Below are 24,076 nucleotides of genomic sequence, written 5' to 3' on the forward strand. Positions count from 1 at the left end.
AAATAAAGCGAGAGGCACGCCTCTTGATTTCAGTTTTTCACCGTGGAGCATCTGATAGCTTTGATGTTGAAGGAAATCGATTATTAGCTGTCTCCAATCTTCTCTTTCTTCATCTTCGACTACTTTGACACTATTTTTTCCAAATTACTGGGTAGCAATGATGGAAGCACCCATCTTTGAGCGATTGATATGGAGTGACAGAAATCTTCATCCGTCCTAGCTAAAACAGCAGCCAAATTAGTTAAGACATCAGCTTCCCTATTTTCACTTCTTGGGACGAATTTGATTTTTATCGAACCAAATCGTCTCATAAGCATTGATGCATATTCATAATATGATTTCAGGTCTGAAGTACGGACTTCATACTCAGCTAAAAGTTGGTTAATTATCAATTTAGAATCTCCAAAGACTTCCAGCTGGCGAATATCATTATCCAACGCTACTTCTAAGCCAAGGATAAGGGCTTGATATTCCGTTACGTTGTTTGAACATTTCTCTGTTAAGGCAAACGAGTAGGGCATGACGAGATCATGTGAAGTGACAAAGACTATTCCTGCTTCGGCACCATAATTTCAGGCTACCTCGTCGAAATATAGCCTCCAAGATGGTATGACTTCGATGAATAGAATTTCTTCATCAGAAAGATCTTCTTGAAGTTCCCATTCTACTGAAATTGGGTGGTCAGCCAGGAAATTTGTTAAATCTTGTCCTTTAATGGCCTTTTGTTGAATGAATTTGATATCGAACTCAGACAATAGCAGTGCCCATTTTCCAATCCTTCCAGAAAGAATTGGCCTGACATTATGTACTTCAATGGATCAATCCTCGAAACAAGATCGTGATAGCATATAATGTCTAGACTTTTTAGCTGCGAAGATTAACACGAGGCATATTTTCTCAATAGGTGAAAACTTCATTTTCAGCGCCTACCAGTGTCCGACTCAAGTAATAGAGTCTATTCTCTTTTCCTTCATCGTTGACTTGGATAAGAAGTGCTCCTAGAGAATATTCTTGTGCTGCAACATAAAGAGTCAGTGGCTTCCCTAGGACTAGAGCTGGGACCGATGGACGAGACAAATATTGCTTAATGCTTTGGAAAGTATTTCGACAAACATCATCACATTCAAATGGTACATTTTTCTTCACCAATTTGTTGAATGGATGACAGCGTCCGGTAAGGTTAGAGATAAATCTTTGAATGTATGCAAGTTTTTTCTAAAAACTTTTCAACTCACGTACATTTTTTGGTTCTGGCATGTTGATTATGACGTCAATTTTTGATTGATCTATTTCAATGCCTCAACATCAAACAACGAAGTCGAGAAATTTTCCAGAGGTGACGCCAAATGTACATTTCAAAGGATTCATCTTCAGTTGATATTTTCGAAGTCTTTTGAAAATATCCCGTAAATCTTGTAAATAATCATCCATATAGTATAATATCTTCTTATGCAGCATGTCATCGAAAATCTTCTGCATTGCCCTCTGGTCAGTTGCCTCGTATTTTTCAATTCAAAAGGCATAACTTTGTAACAATATATGCCTTTAGGGATACGAAATGATGTGAGCGCCTCGTCTTTCGGGTTCATCCGTATCTAGTTGTGTCCAGAAAATCCGCCCATGAAAGATAAGACTTTATACTCGATAGTTACATCCACCATCAACTCTATTATTGGAAGTGAAAAATTATTTTTCGGACATGCTTGTTTCAAATCTCGAAAGTTAACGCAAATTTTTAATTGCCCGCTCTTCTTTTTGACAGGGACAATATTCGCGATCCATTTTAGGTATTTTACTTCACGTATGAATCCATCTTCAATAAGTTTGTTGACTTCTACTTCAATTTGAAGGATTATGTAGCCAAACACATCCAAGGAGTAACTCCTATGATGTTTTAGTATCAATGACATGGAAGAGAGCTGAGGAGATTAACTCTTCTATTTGCAGCTTCAAGCGAATCATGCCAATGGCTCGCTGACCTTCCTGATTGAATCCTTGAATCATGATTTTGCTTTTGGATAGATCACCAACATTAATTCCAACCTTCTTCATTGTTTTGACCGGCATAATATTCACAGCAGATCCCTAATCAATCATTATAAGATTTATCTTGTATCCTTGGATATAACCGTTGTCATATAGTGGCCTATTATGAAGACGAGAACCCAACTGTAAATCTTCATCATTGAATGTTATGGTGATCATACAATCTTTTCGAGTTGCGGATCTAATATGTTCTAAGACTTTGCCTTCATATTCTTCCGGATCGATTAACGCTGTGACCAAAACCGTTCGATCATCGAAAGAAAGACTAAGAGACTTTGCTAGACTCGTATTGGCAGGAATATTATTGAGCCATGAGATAGTTTTCTTTTGTTTTGAAGTCTGTTCGGATGTATTTTTCATCTCATTTTTCTTCTCCACATTGATGACATTGGAGGTAAACCATTCATTGTCAAAGAATCCCTTGGGAAAATAATCACCTAAGGTTGACAGTCTGGGAGGAACGCATGAAGCAGCTTCTACCCCCATCGATTTAGTGAATCTTCTTGATTTGGCTTTGGACCTTCTTCTTTGGTTGTTCCTTGGTCTTGATTTCTTATCATGAACACTAGAATTTGGGAGTCGTGGAGCCTTTAGACAACGTCTTTTCATAAGGGTCCATGCCCCCTGATCTTTATTGGGTTGCATCTTTGTACCCAATTCCTCCAGCTCTGTTCCTGTAAGAGACGTAGAAAGTAATATTTTATCTGTTTTATTTGGCATTCGGTATTTCTCCTTCTTGTTTATGAAGGTAGACCAGCCATCATCGATCTCATCTTCAGGTTCTAAGTCAGAATCCCAAATATCCAAGTCAGCTGTCATAATTTCATAAAAGGTTGGACAATTGGGTGCGCTCGGTCCATCCATCCCCGGATAGATGTAACTGATAGTGATTTCTCCGTCCACTTCAAACTTCACTGGGATGGCTCCTTCTGGAAGTTGAGGTCCAAACTCCACAACTGAGGATTTACAGGCATCGTGTACATCAGAAAATGTTTGTTTCTTCTCTGTAATGAGAATTGGATCAAATAATCCAAATGAAACCATCGAGCAGGTGGCTGTTGGATTTTCTTCAGTTTCAAATTTGATCTTATTTTCTTTGTCCAGACGAACAATAAGATCTTTCAAGACGAAGTATTTTTTCATTGGGTAGCTAATGATTCTGTGAAATTTACAGTATTTAGGATTATCGATCTTACCAGCTTCCTCGGGTCTTTTTGGTACTGAAAGTTTGATTATCTTCTGTTCAAGGAGCTGATCCAAAATTCCAAAAATTTCAGAATCTGAGAATGGGTACTTCTTTCCTTCAAGTCCTTTTAGAGTCACATAACCTCTGCTTTGGATTTGCCATTTGTTAGGTTTGAACTCTGACTTCGATTTTAGGTTTGAGCTCGACCCCTGGAAGGCTATCTTTGCAGGGAAAATAGAAATCGACATAGTCTCTTTGGATTTACCTGCTTTGACATCCTTCTTTATTTCCTTGTTATGATATTTCTTGCCACGTGGATCACTTGGTAAGTAACTCCCATGCCTTGCAATTTGGAGCTCTAGGTCATGAACATGTATCGCCAATTCTTCCAATGAGTGAGGCATATTTGATTCGAGATTATAGAGTAATCCCAATGCATGCCTTGTACACATGTCGATGGAAGATGCTTCGCTTATTCATTCTTTGCAATGAAGCACGAGGTTTCTCCAACATTCAGTGTACTCTACAACAGGCTCTTCCTTGCTCTGCTTTGTTCGAGCAAGTTCTGGAAGGCTCACAGTTCTTCGAGTGCTGTAGAAGTGTGTTAGGAACTCTCACTCGAGATGATCCCAACTATCAATTGACCTTGCCGGTAGTCCGTGTACCATTCAAATACAAAACCTTTGAGGGAACGTACGAACTGCTTCACCATAGTGTCATTAAGTACCTGCGTTGTTACACGTCTCAATAAAATGAGCAACATGTTGCTTTGGGTTGTCATTTCCATCAAAACACTGAAATTTTAGAGGTTGATAATCGAGTGGCATCTTTATTTCGTCGATTCAACGACTCTAGGGCTTGGCATACACTAGTGAAGATTGCAATGAACCACCATACTAGGCACGAATGGTGTCTGCAATCATATGTTGAAGTTGTTGGATGGATAGAGAGCCAACGGAGAGTTGAGTGGTGTCACACAACACGTTTTGAACAACTGTCCGATCGTGCATATCTTGCTTTTGTTGGCGCTCTTGGACTTCTAACTCTTTGGCCTTGAAAGATCCTGAATTTTCCTGATCTTCTTTAGTCGGTAAATTTTGCGACTTTAGCCTGTGTATGAGTGCAGCAATCTGTGCATCTTTGTCTTCCAACGACTTTGTTAGTTTTTCAATAGCTAAGGCCATTTGTTGAATTCGGTCATCTGAGCCCGATGCCGCTTCTGTGACCATCACTGGCTTAAATGATTCTTCTGATGAGGCATCATCTTCATACTTTTGTTGAGAAATGGCATGAGGTGATCCAGACAAGGATCTACCGCTGGAGATGGAGCCCGAACGAGAACTTTTCGCTGAACTCATGGTCTTTTCTGTCGAATGAGAGTTTGGCTTCTTGAAGGCAATTTTCATTTTACCTTCAGTGGTGTGACCAGTTGAGTTTTCCCAGTTTTTGTTTGGACCCTGATCACGTGAAAAGAGTTCGGCAAGTGTCTCTTCAAGATGAGTCATAGTTTGTTTTGCCTTTTCGCCTGCCATTGCAGATGTAGTAGTTGAAATTTGAAAATTTTGAGATCAAAAGATGAAAGGATAAGAAGGTCCCACTGAGTGTGCCAAAAAATTTGTACGACGAAATTTCATGTATTAAGATACAGAAATCTTTACAAATTGTATTTTAATAAACAACACCTTATTGTGATTGCAAAATTACAAAAATCCTCTAATTAATGATTTGAATATTTGAAGACGAAGGGCCACGTGGTTTGAATCCTGGTCTTCGAGAATTTGTTGAAAAATTGATTTGTTGAGACTTGATTTGTTCGGAACTTGAATTTTGAGGTTTGGACTTGGATTTGAATTTGATTTGATTTGAAGAAGACTTTGATCTTCTTGGACTTGGCATGAACCTGTTTGATTCGAAGAAGATTTTGATTTTCTTGGGGTTCACCAAGTTTAGATTCGAGAGAATTTCTTCTCTTCCTCCGACTTTGAAATTTCTTCAACACTTCGTGGTTGCATTTTCTGCTTTCGCTTCTTCTTGCAAGCTTTCTCTCCTCTTCTTCTTGTAGACCATTGGTCCTATTTATAGGAGAAAATTTGTGCTAATTTTGGTAGTCACTCAATTATATTTAATTAAAAGGGATAATTGAGTAATTATGATTTTATTTATTTGTTTGTTTATTTTTTTATTTAAAATGTGGTATTGACCCTTGGGTTTTATGGATTTTAATAGACTTAAGATTTAATTGGACTAGTGATTTAAATCAATCCGGTCATTTTCTTTATTTTATTTTATTTTTTATGTCTACATGGACGTTTTGTGCTAATTTCCTTTATTTAAATAGGAATGTATATTTTTCATTTCACACATTGTTATTGAGAAAATGGATGGACTTGATTATTTCCACAATAAAGGTATATATAGGGGTGAAAACGCAAGAAAATGAAAGGTGGGGACATTTAGCACAATAAATTTCAAATATAATGACGTTTTTGTGTTAATAAACCTTTAATTTAGTGATGCTACTGTAATCTTCAATTTTGCTATTTTATTTTTTAGGGCACTACTTATCAATTATTTGAAAAATTAGTTACAAATATGACTCACAATTAAGTAATTTTCGTCAATGTGCATTATGACGGTTGACAAAATATGTCAGAATACTACAATCGAGACAATCTATTTCAGTAACCCAATTAAAATATTAGTAAATTTTCAGTGACTGCCTAGAAAACTCGACACTTATTTCAAAAGTTGCTCTTATATGTAATTCAAAATAAATGAAAAAGTGGAAAGAAAGTAACTTAAAGTGCGTTTGATTGACAATATTTTTATGAAAAATATCATTTTTCCACTCAAAATCTTACTTTTGTGCTGTTTGATTGATATTTTTTGTGAAAATATTTTTTACTTTTGATCGCGTGACCATATTTTCCTTGAAAACAAGGAAAATATTTTTTTCAAGGAGAGTAAATTTTTATTTTCTACATAATCCACTCTCTTTTTTTATTTCATATACTCCATCCCTCTCATTTATCTACTAATAAATAAGTATAACATATTTTAGGTTGAAAATAAAATTAATCAAATATATTTAATTGATAATTTCCATGTAAATAATTTCTAGGCAATTAAATTGCCTAAATTTATTTTCTTTCCATATAAATTTCATCTTTACAATCAAACTTGTTTTAAATTTTAATTAATAGAATAACTTGTAGCATCCTTTATTATTATTATTATTATTTTTTATTTTTTTTTTGTGATAGGCTAAATTTTACTTATTTACTTTCCAGTTAAATATTCACCAAAAAAGCCGTAAGTATATTCTCTAATTGGGATAAATCCATCAATGACCTGCTAGCTTTATATTTGGTGTTATCATAGTCACCCCGATTTTAAATAATTTTTTATTTTATTTTTAAGGAATATTTTTTAAACAATTTTTAATTTATTTCATTTTTTAAGTAACTATTTTTAAATCAGTTTTATTTCAGTTCATTTTTCTAAAATAATTTTTTATATTATTTTTTAAAAATATATAATGCAAAATTACCATTTTACACATTTTTAAAATTGGTGAAAAGAATGAAAAGAAGTTGGGTAGTTATAATGAAACGTTATATAAAATTGGGAAACTGAAACATTATATAAAATTGGGAAGTCATTCTGGAATAAATCCAAGTTGGATGGCATATTGATACTAAGTATAAAGTTGAGGGATCATTATAAAATAAAATAAAATAAAATTGAATGACTATAACCACACTAAATATCAAGTTGGATGACTATACGTGAATTTAACCCTCTCCAATTTGTTCAAAGGTTTTTAAAACTATCAACGTCCGCAGTATTGTCTTTTACCGCACGCTGTAATTAAATATTTATAGTGTGCGAACTTGAATCTTAAACAGAGGAAAGAACATCTGTGGGCGGCTCCTTCTTCTTCTACTTCACACTCTTCTGTGGTGAGCGCAATTATTTGTTTATGTTTTTTGATAAGTTTTCCTCAACACAAACGCTAAATGCTATTTTCTATCTGGTATTGGTGATTTCTTATTTTGTTTTTGTGAAACGATTTTTTGGTGGTTCTGGATCTGAAAATTATGTCGATTTAATTTCTGTGCTTTTAGTTTGTTGATATAATTGTATTTTTTGGTAAGTCCTCGTTTATTTCATTTGTGTACGAAAACTGATTTCTTATGAACCACCCATGTTGTGAATCTTGTGATTTTAGATTTCTGTTGATAATATGAAGTAAATGCAGCAAAATTTTTACTTGTGAAAACATCAGATCTTTCTTCAAAATTTATTTTTGTACAGTTCTACTTTCTTTTTTGGAGCTTGGTGGAATTTGTTGCTAAGTCAATTTGGGCACGATAATTTCATTATGTAAAAGGGTTTAAACTTTTATTAAATCTTATACTCAACAAGATGGCCCCAAAACGAAAAGAATACGTCAATGAATATATAGATTTTAGTAGGATTCATGCATGACTTTATAATTTTCTTTGAATCTCCATTTCCATTTCCATTTCCAGTTTACCTTTTGTTATGTTGGTTGTATTTGTATTAAATTGTTTTGATCTTTATGTTGCTTATATGGGGTTGCTCTTTTACTGATAGGTAGTTTACTGGACTGAATTCTGCGTGCCTTTAGAAAGACTGGGAATTGAAAATGGCAAACATAGACATTGAGGGAATTTTGAAGGGTATTCCAAGTGATGGCCGTGTCCCCAAGACAAAAATTGTGTGCACTTTGGGGCCAGCGTCCAGGTCAGTGCCAATGCTAGAGAAGCTCCTTAGAGCTGGAATGAATGTTGCCAGGTTCAACTTTTCACATGGGACCCATGAGTACCATCAGGAGACTCTGGACAATCTAAGGATTGCTATGCAGAACACTCAAATTCTTTGTGCTGTAATGCTTGATACCAAGGTCTGCCCGTTTTGTGTATTAAGTTTTATTTACTCGAATATTCATTTGTTGTTCACTATGTAGAATTCTGTGCTTTGAGTTGAACTTGATTTATCTGCACAGAACATTTCTAAGTTCTTATGTTAGTTGCATATGAATATTTATTTTGATTTTTATTTACTAGGCCCCTAGTATAAATGAACTTTTTGATGATTTGAATTTCCAATTATGAAATCAAGTATTCAAAATTATTTTATTGCTGGAGATGTTGTCAGGTATTATATTATACAAGATGAAGTATTTATTTAGCTATTTTTCTGTTTCTTATTCAAGTCTGAATGTCTAAAGGAAAAGATCATCAAAGATGTATATAATCTATAGCCTGTGTTTTGTCAGGGTGGAAAGTGAGAGGTAAGTAACAGTGTCCATGAAGGGTACGCATCACCTTGTTTAGTAATCGAGCAAAGATGTTGGGTTGAGATTTGAGCTACATTAAAGGGTTTCAGTCTTGGATTAAGAAAAAGAGTATGATGATTTTGACATTCACAGAGAATTAGGTTTCTGTTGCCGTTATGTTGGTGATGTTATCACTGCCAGCCACTATATAGGATGAATATTTTCTAGTCATGCCATTTCAGTTGTAGAAATGATATTAGGAGACATGCTGTTTAGTTCTCAGCTATGAAAATGGTTGTCAGGGAAAACAAAACCTTGTAGAATCTGATTGTAATCCTTTCTTGCCCTTTTAGGCCTTGTTTGGTCCCCATTATTTCCAAAAATACATTTGTCCCTCTATTATTTTCAACCACACGATCTTCAATAAAATAATATTGCACGCAATTAAAAAAAATTCTTATTTTTTAACCACACATTCTCCATCGAAATACCATCCCAAAATGCATTTTGGGCAAAAAATAATGCTCAAACAGGCTCTTAATTTTTTGAAGTCTTTTTTCCTCCTTTTTTGTCTAGGTAAAGATTTTATCGAAGATAATACCAAAATTAAATACAGCTGAACTTCAGAAATGTTTAAGAGAATCATTGTGATTCTGTCCACTTGGGGCATAAACTAAATTGAACTTTATATTTAAGGAGCAATTTCATTCCACTTTATGTAGCTGGTTATTCATTAAGCTCTCTTGCTTGGTTTCCTGGCCCTGCTTTGGAGCTCCTCTTTTATTCATCTGATAATTCTTTTGGTCACTTTTTGCCCTTTGTTTTACTGAATTCATACCCAAAACCATTTTGTTCTTTTCCTTTGCTTTAATTCTCTTCACTGGCTGCAGTTTTGTGGGTTGCGGTCACTTAAAATCCAGCAAACCGAAGGGAAATTTAATAGAGAGGTTAAGATATGAAACAAAACCTCGGATAGAAAGTCAAAAGAACATTCCATGTAGGTTTCACCTTGACCTATTCTCATTCATTATAATATTCCATTTCCGCTTAGCTCATAATGAGAAATGAGTGATGGATACATGGTTAGTACTTGTTTATCCCTCAAAATGTTTGGATAAAAAAGTGGCTTGAGTGTTTGTAAATAGTTTATAAACATGAACCAAACATAAGCTTAACCAACTGCCTGACCATTTTCTACTTGCATGTATTTGTACTTGGTTATTTATGTTCCTTCTATACCATGTTTATGAATGATAGATATCTAATTTTGGATTTGATCTTAGTCTCGTTGATTTAATTGCTTCTATCCCTAAATAACACTGCAAACTGTCATTTTCAACTTCTTGTTACTGCTTGGAGCTGAACCATAATGTTGTTTGTCATTTCTTATGCAGGGGCCTGAGATTCGAACTGGTTTCTTGAAGGATGGAAAACCTATTCAACTCAAAGAAGGCCAGGAAATTACTGTAACTACTGATTACAGCATTAAAGGGGATGAACAAACAATCTCAATGAGCTACCAGAAGTTGGCTGTCGACTTGAAGCCTGGAAATGCTATTCTCTGTGCTGATGGTACTATCACCCTTTCTGTTTTGTCATGCGATCCAGCTTCTGGAACTGTGAGATGCCGTTGTGAAAATACTGCTATGCTAGGGGAGAGAAAAAATGTGAATTTACCTGGTGTGGTGGTGGATCTTCCCACGCTTACAGAGAAGGACAAAGAAGATATCCTCCAATGGGGTGTTCCTAATAACATTGATATGATTGCGCTCTCATTCGTGCGCAAGGGCTCTGACCTGGTTAATGTGCGTAAGGTTCTTGGTCCTCATGCCAAGCGTATACAGTTAATGTCGAAGGTATGTAAATTTTTATTTTTATTTTTAATGATTAGAGGAAGGGAAGAAAAGACTAGCGTATCATGGCCATTGGTTATTTTGCATCCATCTACCATATATATTCTTGTTCCTCTTTATTTTTCTTCAAAGTGGATTTTGGCAAGTGATAAAAATGGGTATTCCTCATAAGTTTTCTTATTTATTTATTGATTGTTGGAATCTATTTGAAGGTTGAAAATCAAGAGGGAGTGATTAACTTTGATGAAATCCTTCGTGAGACGGACTCATTCATGGTTGCACGCGGTGATCTTGGAATGGAAATTCCAGTTGAAAAGATTTTCCTGGCACAGAAAATGATGATATACAAGTGTAATCTTGTAGGCAAGCCTGTTGTAACGGCCACACAGATGCTTGAGTCCATGATTAAGTCTCCAAGACCCACTCGCGCTGAGGCAACCGATGTAGCTAACGCCGTTCTGGATGGTACTGATTGTGTTATGCTGAGTGGGGAGAGTGCTGCTGGGGCTTATCCTGAGCTTGCTGTAAAAGTTATGGCTAAAATCTGTATTGAAGCAGAGTCTTCACTGGACTATGGGGCGATCTTCAAGGAGATGATTAGGTCTACCCCACTCCCAATGAGCCCATTGGAGTCTCTGGCCTCATCAGCTGTGCGCACTGCAAACAAGGCTAGAGCAAAACTCATTGTAGTGATGACTCGTGGTGGGACTACAGCGAAGTTAGTTGCAAAATATAGGCCAGCAGTCCCAATTTTATCAGTTGTCGTTCCAGTTCTTACCACAGATTCATTCGATTGGGCTGTCAGTGATGAAACACCAGCAAGGCATAGCCTGATATACAGAGGATTGATTCCCCTTCTTGCTGAAGGATCTGCAAAAGCAACTGATACAGAATCAACTGAAGAAATTTTGGAAGCTGCCCTGAAATCAGCCACTAAGAAAGGGCTGTGCAAGCTGGGCGATGCTGTTGTGGCGCTTCATCGAATTGGAGCTGCATCTGTTATCAAGATATGCATTGTTAAGTGAACTTGGCGTGTGACACTCTTTAACACTTCTGTTTTGCATTATGTTTTGATTTTGCTTAAATTTGGTAACAAGGGTGATGATATACTTGATAAGCCTTGATTCTGGATCTCAGGTTGAGCATTTTATGTCCTTTGTGACCTTCAGTCGATGTTTTTAAGAATATTTTGTGGCCTGAAACTGGAATGACAAGCTTCCTTTTGAGTGCAGCTTAATTTTCAAGTTACATGTCAAGTGTCCGTAGAAGAAAATAAAAATGAATTGAAACTTGTGAACTGATCCTCAGTTTTATAATGCAGTTTCGCCAACTATTCGACTGAGATGTTTATCATGTTTTTAAGTTGATGGCATTTCTTCATCTGTGTTTCTGCATTCAACAATGCTTCATGTACATCTTAGTATACAGCTTTGTGTGCACTCTGTCACATGTCAAGCTCCGATTTAACAGTTTTTCTTTACTTTTCTTTTCTTTTCTTTTTTTTAAAAAAAAAAAAGGTTTTCGATCATTCACACGTTGTCAACTCGGATGATGTGCACAATGATGTATAAAAAGAGTATACACGTGGCTTTATTCTTTTGCATTAGTGATTTTAAGATAAGTCAGATTATTTGTTTGCTTTTGTAGTAAGTTGATTTGTCACAAATATCACTTGATATTTGGGTATTGTATATCAAAAATCTTGATCTGTCTCTGAATTCATATACTAAATTTTTTATTATTATTTTAATATATATATATCAAGTCCTTTTATGCAATAAATTACTATGCTACTAATTTCGACCGAACTTCATTTAGATTATCTTTTAGAACATCACAACATGTTCCTAACTTTTTAAATCTTTATACTTTCGTCTTTAACTTCTTTTTTAACGTTCGTGTTTCCAAGCTTTGATAAATTGGTTACATCCATCCAAATATATGGCTTCCAACGAATCCTCCGTTACTCAATTCCTAATTTCACTCCGAAGAAAGTTTAAAAATGCCTTTCCATTTTCCCTCATTTCAACTTCTGCGAGTTCGATTTGTCTTCATAAAAATAAAAAAGAGAAGAAAATAATTTAAATAAAAGAATATTTTTCACCTTCCACTCCCACGGCTCACCCTCCCTGCCACCGCAACACTGGTCCACCAACCAACACCTCTACATCCTCACCGGTGCGCCTCTGCCACTACCACTGCCCGCACCACGCCACAACCATTATACCAAGGAATCAACTATTATTCCTCTTTATAAACCATTTATAAATTACTCAAATGGAGGCTAAGCAATGGCCTTTCTTAATTAAGAAAGTCTTTATTCAGTGCAAATTAAAATAAGATTTTTAATAAATTTTAATGAATGTTGATGATATGTATAATTGAAAAGTTGTGGATTCCCTGAAAAATGTAATTAACATTGTGTTCTCAAAGAGTAACTCTTCTCAAAATCTCACTCTAAATGCGTTGAGCTGGAATCCTTCACATAATAAGTACACACTAGTTAAATAATAAGTTTGATAAATACATTACATTTATTTTACAAAGTGGCCCTCATCTACGAAAAAGTAAATAAATATAATTGGTACACCATACCCTCTCTATTTAAAACAACGTCGTAAAATTCTCTTTTCGGGATTGTGGTTGTTGAAAATTATACTGGATATGTACAAAATTCATGAAGCTACTCCATAGACGGAAAAAAGGTGAATTCTTGTTCTCAATTTCTCTAGAAGTTAAGGGTCCGTTCTCTTTGTTGTTTTCGAGCCATTTTCTGTTTTCGATTTTCCAAAATGATGAAAACGTGTTTTCTTTCACGTTTTCGAAAATGAAGTTTTGAAAAAAAAAAATTGCGCTAAAAACTCAAATCGTCAAAAATGACGTTTTGAGTGTTTTCTGTAGAAAACACGATTTGATTGGAAAACACGGGAAACAACCCAAATCTTAAACCAACCCGTATCTCTCTCTCACACTCTCATTGCCGTAACACTTATCGCCTCTCTGTCTGTAGGGTTTTCTCTGTGCCTCCACTAGCCTCAGTGAAGTCTTCAACTCCGACGATTTTCTATTCTCCTCGGTTCGGCTCCTCAGATCGATCGGTTTATTGCCTGAAGAGGTGTAAATTTCTGTAAGAATTTCATCAATTCCATTTGCATTTCTTCCATTTTTCAATGAATTATACGTCTTCATTGCTTAATTTTCAGCTCCTGTTGCTATATATTTCGTTGAAATGTTTCTTTACAATTGAAAAATTGACGTGGGTAGCGATGATTATAAACTAATTTCTCCTACTGATTGTTGTTGCCACGACGTGAGAGACCGTTTTACACCCACAGAATATGAGCTTCCACCATCTATGTGTATTTGTTTTCATCTATTTATTCTGAGTTTAATATCCAATTTTGGAAGCTGTGAGGGGTAGATCTCGGCTAGTGTATTCTATGTTGCTCAAAAATAAATGTTAATTGTAGCCAAATGTGTGCATAAACGTGAAATTGCTTTCAAGTCTTGAAAGAAGTTTGTAATTAAATTGAATGAGTGGGAGCAATTGTGATGTTGGTCATTTTGGGTTTTTCATTATCAGGGATTGTTGCCTTTTGATTTTTTTTTTTTTTTTTTTTTTTTTTTTTTAATTTTTTTTTATAACATAAATAGCATCAATTGGAGGAAAGTTTTATTTGTAGCAAATTAATTTAGAAGTCCTCAACTTATGGGTATTGTAGCAAATTGGCCGTCAACCTTTTTTCTTGACAAATTAATCCAACAAACCTTATAAGATAAATGATTTTATTGAAAATTTAGAGACTAATTTGAATATTGATGACCAATTTAGGTCATCCCAAGTCAATAATTATGTGAATAATTATTGATAATATCAATTGAAGGACCAATTTTCTTTTTTTTTTTTTTTTTTTTTTTTTTTTTTTTTTGACAACTGATTTCAATGAGACTGGTTGAATGTGTTTGTGTTTGTTGTGGACTTGCATCTCTTCAATTCTGTGACGAAATTTATTTTCAATACGTATGTGTTTTCGGATATGTATTATTCTTGATCCCTTGTGGGTACAGATTGGGGATTTCTCGAGAGTTTATGGGATGAATCTTTTTCTATGTGTACATATTTATGTCTTTTAGTGTCCATTCAATTTATTAAGAAACAAAGATAAATAGAGAAATTTTGAACCTTTCTAGAATTCCAGCGGATGATTTATGTCTGTTATGTTAGAGAAATCCCCTTGCCTACACATGAACAAGAGTGAGACTTAGCATTAGTTGAAGATCTAAAATGGCATGCACACATGAAACTGTCAGAATCTTGTAAAATATGTTTCTTCAACAATTTCAAATTTTTGCATTTGTATCCCTCTTTTCTTCATGATATTATCAAGAAATACTCAAAAACTGTGGGGAAAGCCAGAAAATGTAATCTGACTTGCTTGTATAAGTATACCTGCTTCCAATGGCTGCATATAGTGTGCAGATTATTCTATCTTCCTCATCAGAAAATTCATCGTATTTAATATTAGGCCTCAGATAATTAAGCCACCTTAACCTGAAGCTTTTCCTGCATCTTTTCAGACCTGGATTTAACACCAACCCGTTAACATAACAGACGCAAATTTCTCAGAGTTTAAGGGATGATTTAGTAGACTAACATGTACATCTGTGAGCTATGTTAGCTCCTACATTTTCTCTTGCTTTGGTTATTCTGTTACATTGTACTCCTATAAATTCAAATCAATGTACAGTGTTTTGGTAAGTTGGCCAAAACCATACTTCTGATTACTTTTCCAACTTGGTATCTGTTGGTAGTAACTTCATTGCAAAGATTCTTGAATTTGTAAGTTAAAATGATGTTTGGCAATGTGTTGATCCTTATAATTATGGGTACATGTGTTAGGTATGCTTTTGAGCATTTGGTGGTGTGTAACTATAATTAAATACATTAATATATCCTCAAATCGCCTATGGAAGGTCTTATATATTTGATGATAATTTAATGTATATGAATATAGCTTCAACGTGGGTGGTCACAGAGTTCGGAATAAGGAACAAATGTCATGGTCGGACGAGAATGAACAAGCTTTTATTGAAATTCGTTACGAGAAAGTGAAATCAAATGCATTGCAATGTTCTACATTCACAAGAGATGAATGGGGTAGGATCAATGAAACCATGATAGCTTCAACAAAAATGGATTACAACATATATAGATTAAAAGGAAAGTGGAATCGCTTGCGTAAGATTCATCACACATTCTCTGAACTTTTGGGATATACAGGTGTTACATGGGATCCAAATACCAACAAAGTTAATGCTGCAGAGGAAGTTTGGCAACACTTTTATACGGTACATATATTTATGAAAGAATATGTTCGTCCTTATTTTTTATCTTATCAATTTTACATTGTTTTTTTTTTGAACACTCTAACAATGTGGCTTCTTTTTTCAATGTTAGATTAACAAGTCAGATTACAAGTTGTTCAAAAGGGAAGGATGTAAGCACTACCACACTCTTGGAGAGATGTTCAGCGGGACTATAGCTACTGGAGGATTAGGTAGTGCCTCCACCCAACTTCCAAACACATCAGAGGAAGAAAGGTAGCTAGAAGATGATTTTTTGAATAGAGGAGTACATGTGACTGCGGAAAACGATGATGAAGTCAATGTGGTTTCAAATACTCGTCGACGTAATGAAATTGGTACATCGAGTGAACGACGACGTAAGGAACCTAAGGTCAGTAAAAGTGATAAAGTCGAGGCATGTATAGCACAGTGGTCATCTACAGTTAGTTTGAGGAATGAAGAAACTAAAATTAGAACACTTTATCTAAAAGAGAAGCTTGCAAAGATCCAAGGAAAAGCTAGTTGTCAATCAGATAGTGAAGTTAGTAGTCCAGATCCTTATTCAAATGTTACTTGCTTGGACATTTTAAACAATATGGAAGGGGTGTCCAATGAGGTTTACATGAAAGCAATAAAGGCTTTCAAGGATCCTTATTTCAGGGTGTCATTTGTGAAGATGTCAGAAACAAGGAGATGACCTATCTTGGAACTACTTTGATCTGACTGTTGTTTTAATATGTGATTGTTTTTATGTTGAAGTACCATGTTAAACTCGAAGCTTGAAGTACTTTTTTTTTCCATTTTGTGGTGATGTTGTACTATTTTCATTTACAAACACTGTGATGTTGTTGGTTGGAGAACTGATGTTAATTTGTCCTTACTTTTTAAATGCTTGATTGCTTATTTTATTGAATTAATGGTGGTTGATATGACTTATGATAATTATTTTAGTTATATTTTGTTCACAGTATGCCTAGTGAATCAAATGTGGATGATAATGTGCATGCCGATGAGTCCATTGATGAAGAATCGAGTGATGATGAGTTGTTATATATGGATGATTTTGACACAAATTTTGGAGAGTTAATGGTGTTTAATTACTTTGTTGCCAACAAAGGAAGTATCATTGGCAGGACACCTTGTAGAACATCATTGCTTATAGGAAAAATGTACATCCTAGAAATTTTGAATGGACATCCGGATGTATGCTATCGTAATTTTCATATGCAGAAACACGTTTTCATGAATTTATGTAATATTTTGAAAGAGAAAGGGTTACTGAAAGATGGGAAAAAAGTGAGCGTCAAGGAGGGTGTGGCTATGTTTATGATGATTGTAGGGTACACTACACGATGCAGTGTTATTGGTGATAGTTTTCAGCATTCCAACAACACGATACACAAATAGTTTAAACGAGTTCTTAGGGCTGTTATCTCATTTGGCACTGAGATAATCTGTCCGACAAATCAAGATATTGTGCATGGGCGGATTTTGCGCAAATATCCTTTCTTTAAGGATTGTATACGCGCAATAGATGGAACACATGTTGCAGCTTGGGCTCCTGCATTGAGACAAACATCTTTTCAAGGAAGGAAAACTAATGTAACACTAAATGTGATGTTGACATGTGATTTTGATATGAAATTCACATTTGTGTATTGTGGTTGGGAAGGTACTGCTAATGATTCGCGAGTATTCGTTGATGCAGTCACAAGAAGCTCGAACAACTTTCCAATGCCACGAGGAGGTACATTCATAAACGTCAAATAATTATTGGGAATATATTTATAGTGTCACACTGATAAACCTTTTATTTTTTTTGCAGATCAATTTTACCTTGTTGATTCTGGATATCCAAACATGCAAAGATTTCTTGCCCCCAATCGAGGTCAAAGATATTATCTGCATGACTATGTTGGACAGAGAAGACTACGTGGGAAGGAAGAATTGTTCAATTATAGACACTTCTCATGCCGTAACATTATTGAACGTTGCATTGGAGTTTTAAAGGCAAGATTTCCTATTTTAAAGTTGATTACCAATTATCCACTTAGTAGGCAAAGACAAATCCCTACTGCATGTTGCGCAATAAACAACTTTATACGTCAAGAGCACGCTTTAGATAAGTTGTTCGTAAAGTATTCAGAGGAGAATATGGTGTTTCAAGACATGCCGGAGTCAAGTCAAGATCAAGAAGTAATACATTTTGATGCTAGTCAAATAGCTCAAATGGGACAAGTCAGGGATCAAATTGCTACACAAATGTGGAATGACTATTCAAGATTCGTACATGATAGTTTGGATGTACTTTATATTTTGTTTAGTGCCTGCTTGCCTAGTGAACTGTGTTGCCAAGAAATATTTTAAGATTCACCAATTTCAAAATTTATATATTGTTTATTACTACATTTACGTCAAACTATTAAATTTTATTGAATAATCATATTTCTTGAATAAAATATTATAAAAAAATTCTCAAAATTTCAAAGTAAACGCATTTTTCAATTTTATGTTTTGGAAAACAATTTTTCAGAATGACAAATAGAACGTATTTTCAACAATTTCAAAACAGGTACTCAAAACACAAAACTCTAAATGAATTCAAAACTACAAAATTGAAACACGAAGAGAACAGGCCCTAATATTTTGAATTGAGTTTGATCCCATTGTTTTGAGTTTTTCATCGATGAATAAATTTTATAGTTCTTTGGAGTATAAAGGGGCTCAGGATTTACTGACAAAACAATGGTTTACTAACCTAGTTACACGCAGCACCGCCTTGATAAATAAGGAATTTGTTCAACAACATGAAAAAGTGGTGGTGTAAAAGATAAATTTTAGTTGTTTTGAGAATGTTGTTTAGTTCTGATTATATTTGTTTATATATTTTTTTTCTTTTTTCATGGAATAAAGTAAACACGATGCACAAGGTTGGTGGGGGTGTTTTTGTTTTCTTGATGGAACACAATGCTATATGATATTTTAATAGATCGTTTCATAGTATTAGTTGGTGCAATTCGACAAAAAAGTGGTGCATCGTTTGCCGTTGAGGGAAAAGAAAAAAAAAAGGTCTATATTTGTGGTGGAACAATAGATTACTTTATGTAAAAAAAATATTAAAATTCTATTTATGTAATTTTACTTAAAACTATTTAAGTAAATAAGAAAAATGTTTAAAATTGTGACGCACCTAACAAAATCTGTAATGATAATATAATTAGCCGTACTTTAAAAATGGCAAATGAATACATTTTCTTTTCTTTTCTTTTTCTAAGCTAATCAATGAGATATCAATTTCGTTTCAATTTATTTGCTAGCAAAGATTTCATCACATCTTACGCTGAAAGTATGTATGTCAATATCATTCGTTACTTGTCCAGTTATTTAACAAATAAATAGTGTCAAAATTTGATTGAAGAACCGTCAAAATGGAACGAGATGAGAACAAAGTATCTTAACTAAATTTTAAGGAATCATTATATTTTTAATTTTGAGTGTCAAATCTTTACCAAAACAAGGTGTACTTTTCATTAATTTGCTCGAAATTGGTGACCTCGAATGTTTTTCCCTTGAGTAGAAGTTTTGTAAGGACGAACCAAGTGAACATTATGTGACCATCAACCGAGTCCAAATGCGTAAATACAGAAAACACATTGACAACTTGTAAAGTGAATGTAAGTGAGAGCTCGACTTTACCAATACGCATACCGCATTGCCTCAATTCAGGGGCGAACCCAAGTGGGTGCAATTGCACTCACTGGGCCTTTAATTTTTGACGTTTACAAAGTAACCCACATAATTTTTTAGTCAATAATTTAAAGTTTTTAACCCATAATTTTTACACAGTTCTGTCTCTCATCCACTGAATCACGTTCCTAGATCCGCCTCTGCTTCAATATGAGCTACTTAACTCTTCTTGAGGCAGGTCGAGCAAAACAAAATCGAGTAGTTGAGTAGGTGGTGGAAAGGGACGGAATGTAAGAGAGGAGATGAGAAGGATAAATGAATTAAAAACAAATTTTTGGTGGGGGAATTCTTTCTCGAGGATTTGGTTTTGAGATTTTTTTGTAGACACGTAGGTTTGTGTACATACTACCTATACTTCACATAGGACCCATACTTATATGTGGGTGGTCACGACTTCTTGAAGCGTGCTACATAGTGATAGCGATGTTAAGGAAGAATCAACCACGACTTTGATGCTTTAGATGTTTAGTGGACTGGGGGCCCATAATTCCACAAAATGGAAGATGCCATTTTTCCTTTTTAGCACTCAATCATTCAGTCGTATCGTACTCCATCCTATCAACATCAAACTAAGTTACAAAAACACATTGACAACTTGTAAAGTAAATGCAAGTGAGAACTCGACTTTACCAATACGCATTGCCTCAATTCAGGGGTGAACCCATTAAGGGCCAAGGGTTGCAATTGCACCCACTGGACCTTTAATTTTTTACGTTTACAAAGTAACCCTCATAATTTTCTAGTCAATAATTTTAAGTTTTTAACCCATAATTTTTACATAATTCTATCTTTCCCCACTGAATTATGTTCCTGGATCTGCCTTTGCTTCAATATAAGCTACTTAACTCTTCTTGAGGCAGGTCGAGCAAAACAAAATCGAGTAGTTGAGTAGGTGGTGGAAAGGGACGGAATGTAAGAGAGGAGATGAGAAGGATAAATGAATTAAAAACAAATTTTTGGTGGGGGAATTCTTTCTCGAGGATTTGGTTTTGAGATTTTTTTGTAGACACGTAGGTTTGTGTACATACTACCTATACTTCACATAGGACCCATACTTATATGTGGGTGGTCACGACTTCTTGAAGCGTGCTACATAGTGATAGCGATGTTAAGGAAGAATCAACCACGACTTTGATGCTTTAGATGTTTAGTGGACTGGGGGCCCATAATTCCACAAAATGGAAGATGCCATTTTTCCTTTTTAGCACTCAATCATTCAGTCGTATCGTACTCCATCCTATCAACATCAAACTAAGTTACAAAAGGATAGGGAAAATCTTATAATCCAGTCGTAATACTTATCGAATTTCGTAACGATGCATTGTCAAGTAAGTTTTATCAATTCATTTTAAATAGAATTGATAAAAACACATCTCAAAATAGAGATTGATTGAATTATAAAGTCGTTATCAGATGTATCCATCGAACTTGAATACACAGCAAATATTTTTTCCATAATCATATGGTTGGTTGCGTGGATGGACCAAAATATGTGGAAGAGGTAGGCAAAAAAATCAAATTGAGGGTCGCTTTCTTTTTATGTTTTTGTTTGGGGCACTTTTTGAACGGTCAATAACAGATTTTCTAATCTTTGTAGTCCAATTTTTTATTATTTTTTATTTTTATTTTTTTAAATACAATTAGAATAAAGATATCTAGCATTGATAGGGCTATAACATTAGTCTAAAGTAGCACCAAGTGAAAAGTCTAATTAAAGATGAAATTAAATTATTCATTTAATTTTATATCTCATTTAATATCAATCAATGATCCGGAATATTAAAAATAGCATTACTCATACGATTAAGGTTGGATCGTTTTGAAATCGAACCAAAAACTGTTTGAAAAATGTCGGATTTTGATTACAATAGTTAAAAATAGTTTGGAACCAAATCTAACCACTCACCTAATTTTTTATTTTTTATTTTTAAATTACTTATTTTATTCAAGATACTTCAACAAGAATACTTACTAGTCTACTTGTATTAGCTCTTTAGTAAAATAAAAATTTATTTATGACTAATTTTTTATCTCAAAAAAAATTGCAAGTTTAATTCCATGGTTGAACTTTGTATTAATTTATTGATTTAAATTTGTATAATACATTAGTATTGTTACGTTTTTGTTCAGAAGGTTCCATTTCAAGTGTTATGTTGAAATTTCAAACTAACATATCAAGTTTTTCACTTGTTGAAATATGTTGTTTTTATATCTCTACCAGGGTTTAAAACCAAATCAAATCAAATAGCAAAAAATAATTTGGTTTGATTTGGAATTTTCAAATCATATAGCAAAAAATGGAACTTTCTCAAATCATTTAAAATTGTTTGATTTGAAAACAGTTCAAAAACAGCAGAAACCATACCATTCAGAAACAAGGCCCTCCTCGATCTGATTCCTCCATTTGCTCCTCAACTTCGGGGTATTAACAGCTATAAGTCAATGAAATTCTCTAGTCGGCAATCACCCGCTCTAATATCATCCCTATCAATATTGAAAATTTATGAATGGATGCCACCCAATTCACAATTCTGTTTTATCTCATTATTTAGACCACGTTTGGTTCCCATTTTTAAAAATATTTTTTCCCTCAATTTTATTTTCAACAACATATTTCATAAAATTCGTAACTTTTATTTATTTTTCAATTATATACTTCGTCAACTTTTATTAAAATCTACTAACAAGCGTAGATATATCATCTAGTGATCCAATGAATAAATCACGATCGGAGTCAAAAAAGTGGGCTCAATTGTGGCGATGGGAGGCATGCCTAGATACTTGTTTGCTAGGTTATCGATTGAGGTGAAGATACTCAGTAACATGACACGTCAAAGGAGGAAAACATACTTGATTTTGCAAGGAATATATGTTATGCTTTATAAAGAAGAAGCTATTAATTTATCCAACCTAACTTCATCGCGGGCAAACTGCTATGTATTTTGGTGGCAACGGTGGGAGTAGTGGTCGTGGCGATGATTAGATTTGTTGGGTGTGGATATGAAAAAGAGTAATACTATACAGTCTCACTGGAGTTGCAACCCTAATTTAGGTAACACTAGATGATAGATTAAATGAACCTATCAAATAATGTCATATAGCGCCATCTATACTGGAGATGCAATCCCAGTGAAATTAAATAACATTACTTCTTTGAAAAGAGGGGGGGGGGGGGGGGGGGGTTACAAAAATGGACTTGGAATCAAGAAACGCAGTGATAAGTCCTTAAAGAAATAAAAAATTAAATAGACCAGATGAGAGACGTGAGCATGACGAAGTCATCACTTAAAGCTATTATTCTAACATCTTTAATTTTTGGGTCCTGCTTTGCCAGGATGGGAATTCACAATTAAAAAAAAAAAAGTTGAACCACAATCTTGAGGGTCCCCACTGTTCCGTCCCTAGAGTTTTGTGAATTAGGTAAATCTCGATATGTTCCCCAACAGGTTAGGGAACAAAAGCTGCTTGTACACTACGCCTACAAGAAATCCAATTTCATGTCTCAGGAATCGAATCCCCACACTGCGACTGCCAGCAAGACGTGAAATAACTTTATTCTTGTCCTTACACCACTGGACCATACCCCGAGAGGCAGATGAGAATTCACAATTACTCACATGGGATGGGGTTGGTGCATTTTTTTGGGATATTATTTTAATAAAATTGAGATACATCTCATGTGAGTAATCTGTACAAAATTTGGTGGAATGACCTTGATAGAATAGCTTTATCCTTACATTTTTTGTAGTACCACATATTTGACTTTTGTTTTAAAAAACCACGAGTATAATAAGAGAATCTTATGATACGGCTGCAAATTTCGCTCGGCCTACTTTGTTTAGAAATTTTTTGTTAAATCAAGAAAATGGAAAAAGGTATTTATTAGTATTACATATTTATTGAATTTTAGACAGGTCCTACGAGCTTCACATCATGTCCGCGGAAAGAGTTTTTTGATGTCCATTTTAATGATTTTTTTAATTATTTATTTATTTTTTGAGCAAATGAGTTTTAGAATAGTGATTTTTGGATAATGTATTGCTAAAAATAGAAAAAAGAATTATGCTTATGTGTAAGATATTTTATCTGTGTGTGATTGAAAATGAGTTTAAAAAAAAAAAAAAGAGTTTTGATTTAATGAATGTCAAATAGGTCTGAACCAATTAAAGAAAAGAAAACATGAAAATAGACTTTTAAGCTCGGTTGATCTCATTTCTTGATAGAAAAAAAGAATTTGCATGCTCATGCTTACTATCTTTTATAAATATTCAAGTAATTTTTTATTTATATATTTCGAGGAATCCATGAATACTACGCACTCATCTGTTATTCTTTTTATTTATTTATAATTTTAGTAGTTAATAAACTTATTACCGATAAGTTTTGGTTGTTTGAAACAAAAATATAACTTCAAAATCAAAATTCTAAGCTTTTAAAAGCAAACTAAAAACATTGGGTAAGGGTTTTCAATCTTTCATACGTGTGACAATGTTGTACTGAAATTTTATCTATAAAACTCACGTCTTCCAATATTTCGTTAATTAGCACATATGGTATCGGATGGTGATTTATATCTATATACTATTTGTGTAT

General features: G+C 34.3%; 1 protein-coding gene across 4 annotated transcripts; it reads left to right on the forward strand.

The window, feature by feature from the left end:
- The first annotated feature begins 7,071 nt into the window (after positions 1-7,071).
- On the forward strand, positions 7,072-11,734 carry LOC111399029 (pyruvate kinase, cytosolic isozyme). Of its 4 annotated transcripts, none has more exons than XM_023026232.1 (4): positions 7,072-7,194; positions 7,853-8,162; positions 9,932-10,393; positions 10,603-11,734. In XM_023026232.1, exons 2-4 carry the CDS (start codon positions 7,905-7,907, stop codon positions 11,413-11,415), a joined length of 1,533 nt encoding a protein of 510 aa, XP_022882000.1. In that variant the 5' UTR covers positions 7,072-7,194; positions 7,853-7,904; the 3' UTR covers positions 11,416-11,734. The 4 variants fall into 4 exon arrangements, with proteins under 4 accessions (XP_022882000.1, XP_022882024.1, XP_022882008.1 ...); XM_023026256.1 differs by having other exon boundaries at positions 7,093-7,194; positions 7,857-8,162; XM_023026240.1 differs by having other exon boundaries at positions 7,101-7,268.
- Positions 11,735-24,076: the final 12,342 nt, after the last annotated feature.

The sequence above is a fragment of the Olea europaea genome, chromosome 1 (genome assembly GCF_002742605.1).
Source record: "Olea europaea var. sylvestris chromosome 1, O_europaea_v1, whole genome shotgun sequence".
In the NCBI taxonomy this organism is placed as follows: Eukaryota; Viridiplantae; Streptophyta; class Magnoliopsida; order Lamiales; family Oleaceae; genus Olea; species Olea europaea.

What these genes read in the sequence shown, in the direction of transcription:
- LOC111399029 (XM_023026232.1), top strand. Translation starts at nt 7,905, where the DNA reads ATGGCAAACATAGACATTGAGGGAATTTTGAAGGGTATTCCAAGTGAT. An exon ending in CTGTAATGCTTGATACCAAG is followed by an intron (nt 8,163 to 9,931) that starts GTCTGCCCGTTT and finishes TTTCTTATGCAG; the next exon opens with GGGCCTGAGATTCGAACTGG. An exon ending in GTATACAGTTAATGTCGAAG is followed by an intron (nt 10,394 to 10,602) that starts GTATGTAAATTT and finishes ATCTATTTGAAG; the next exon opens with GTTGAAAATCAAGAGGGAGT.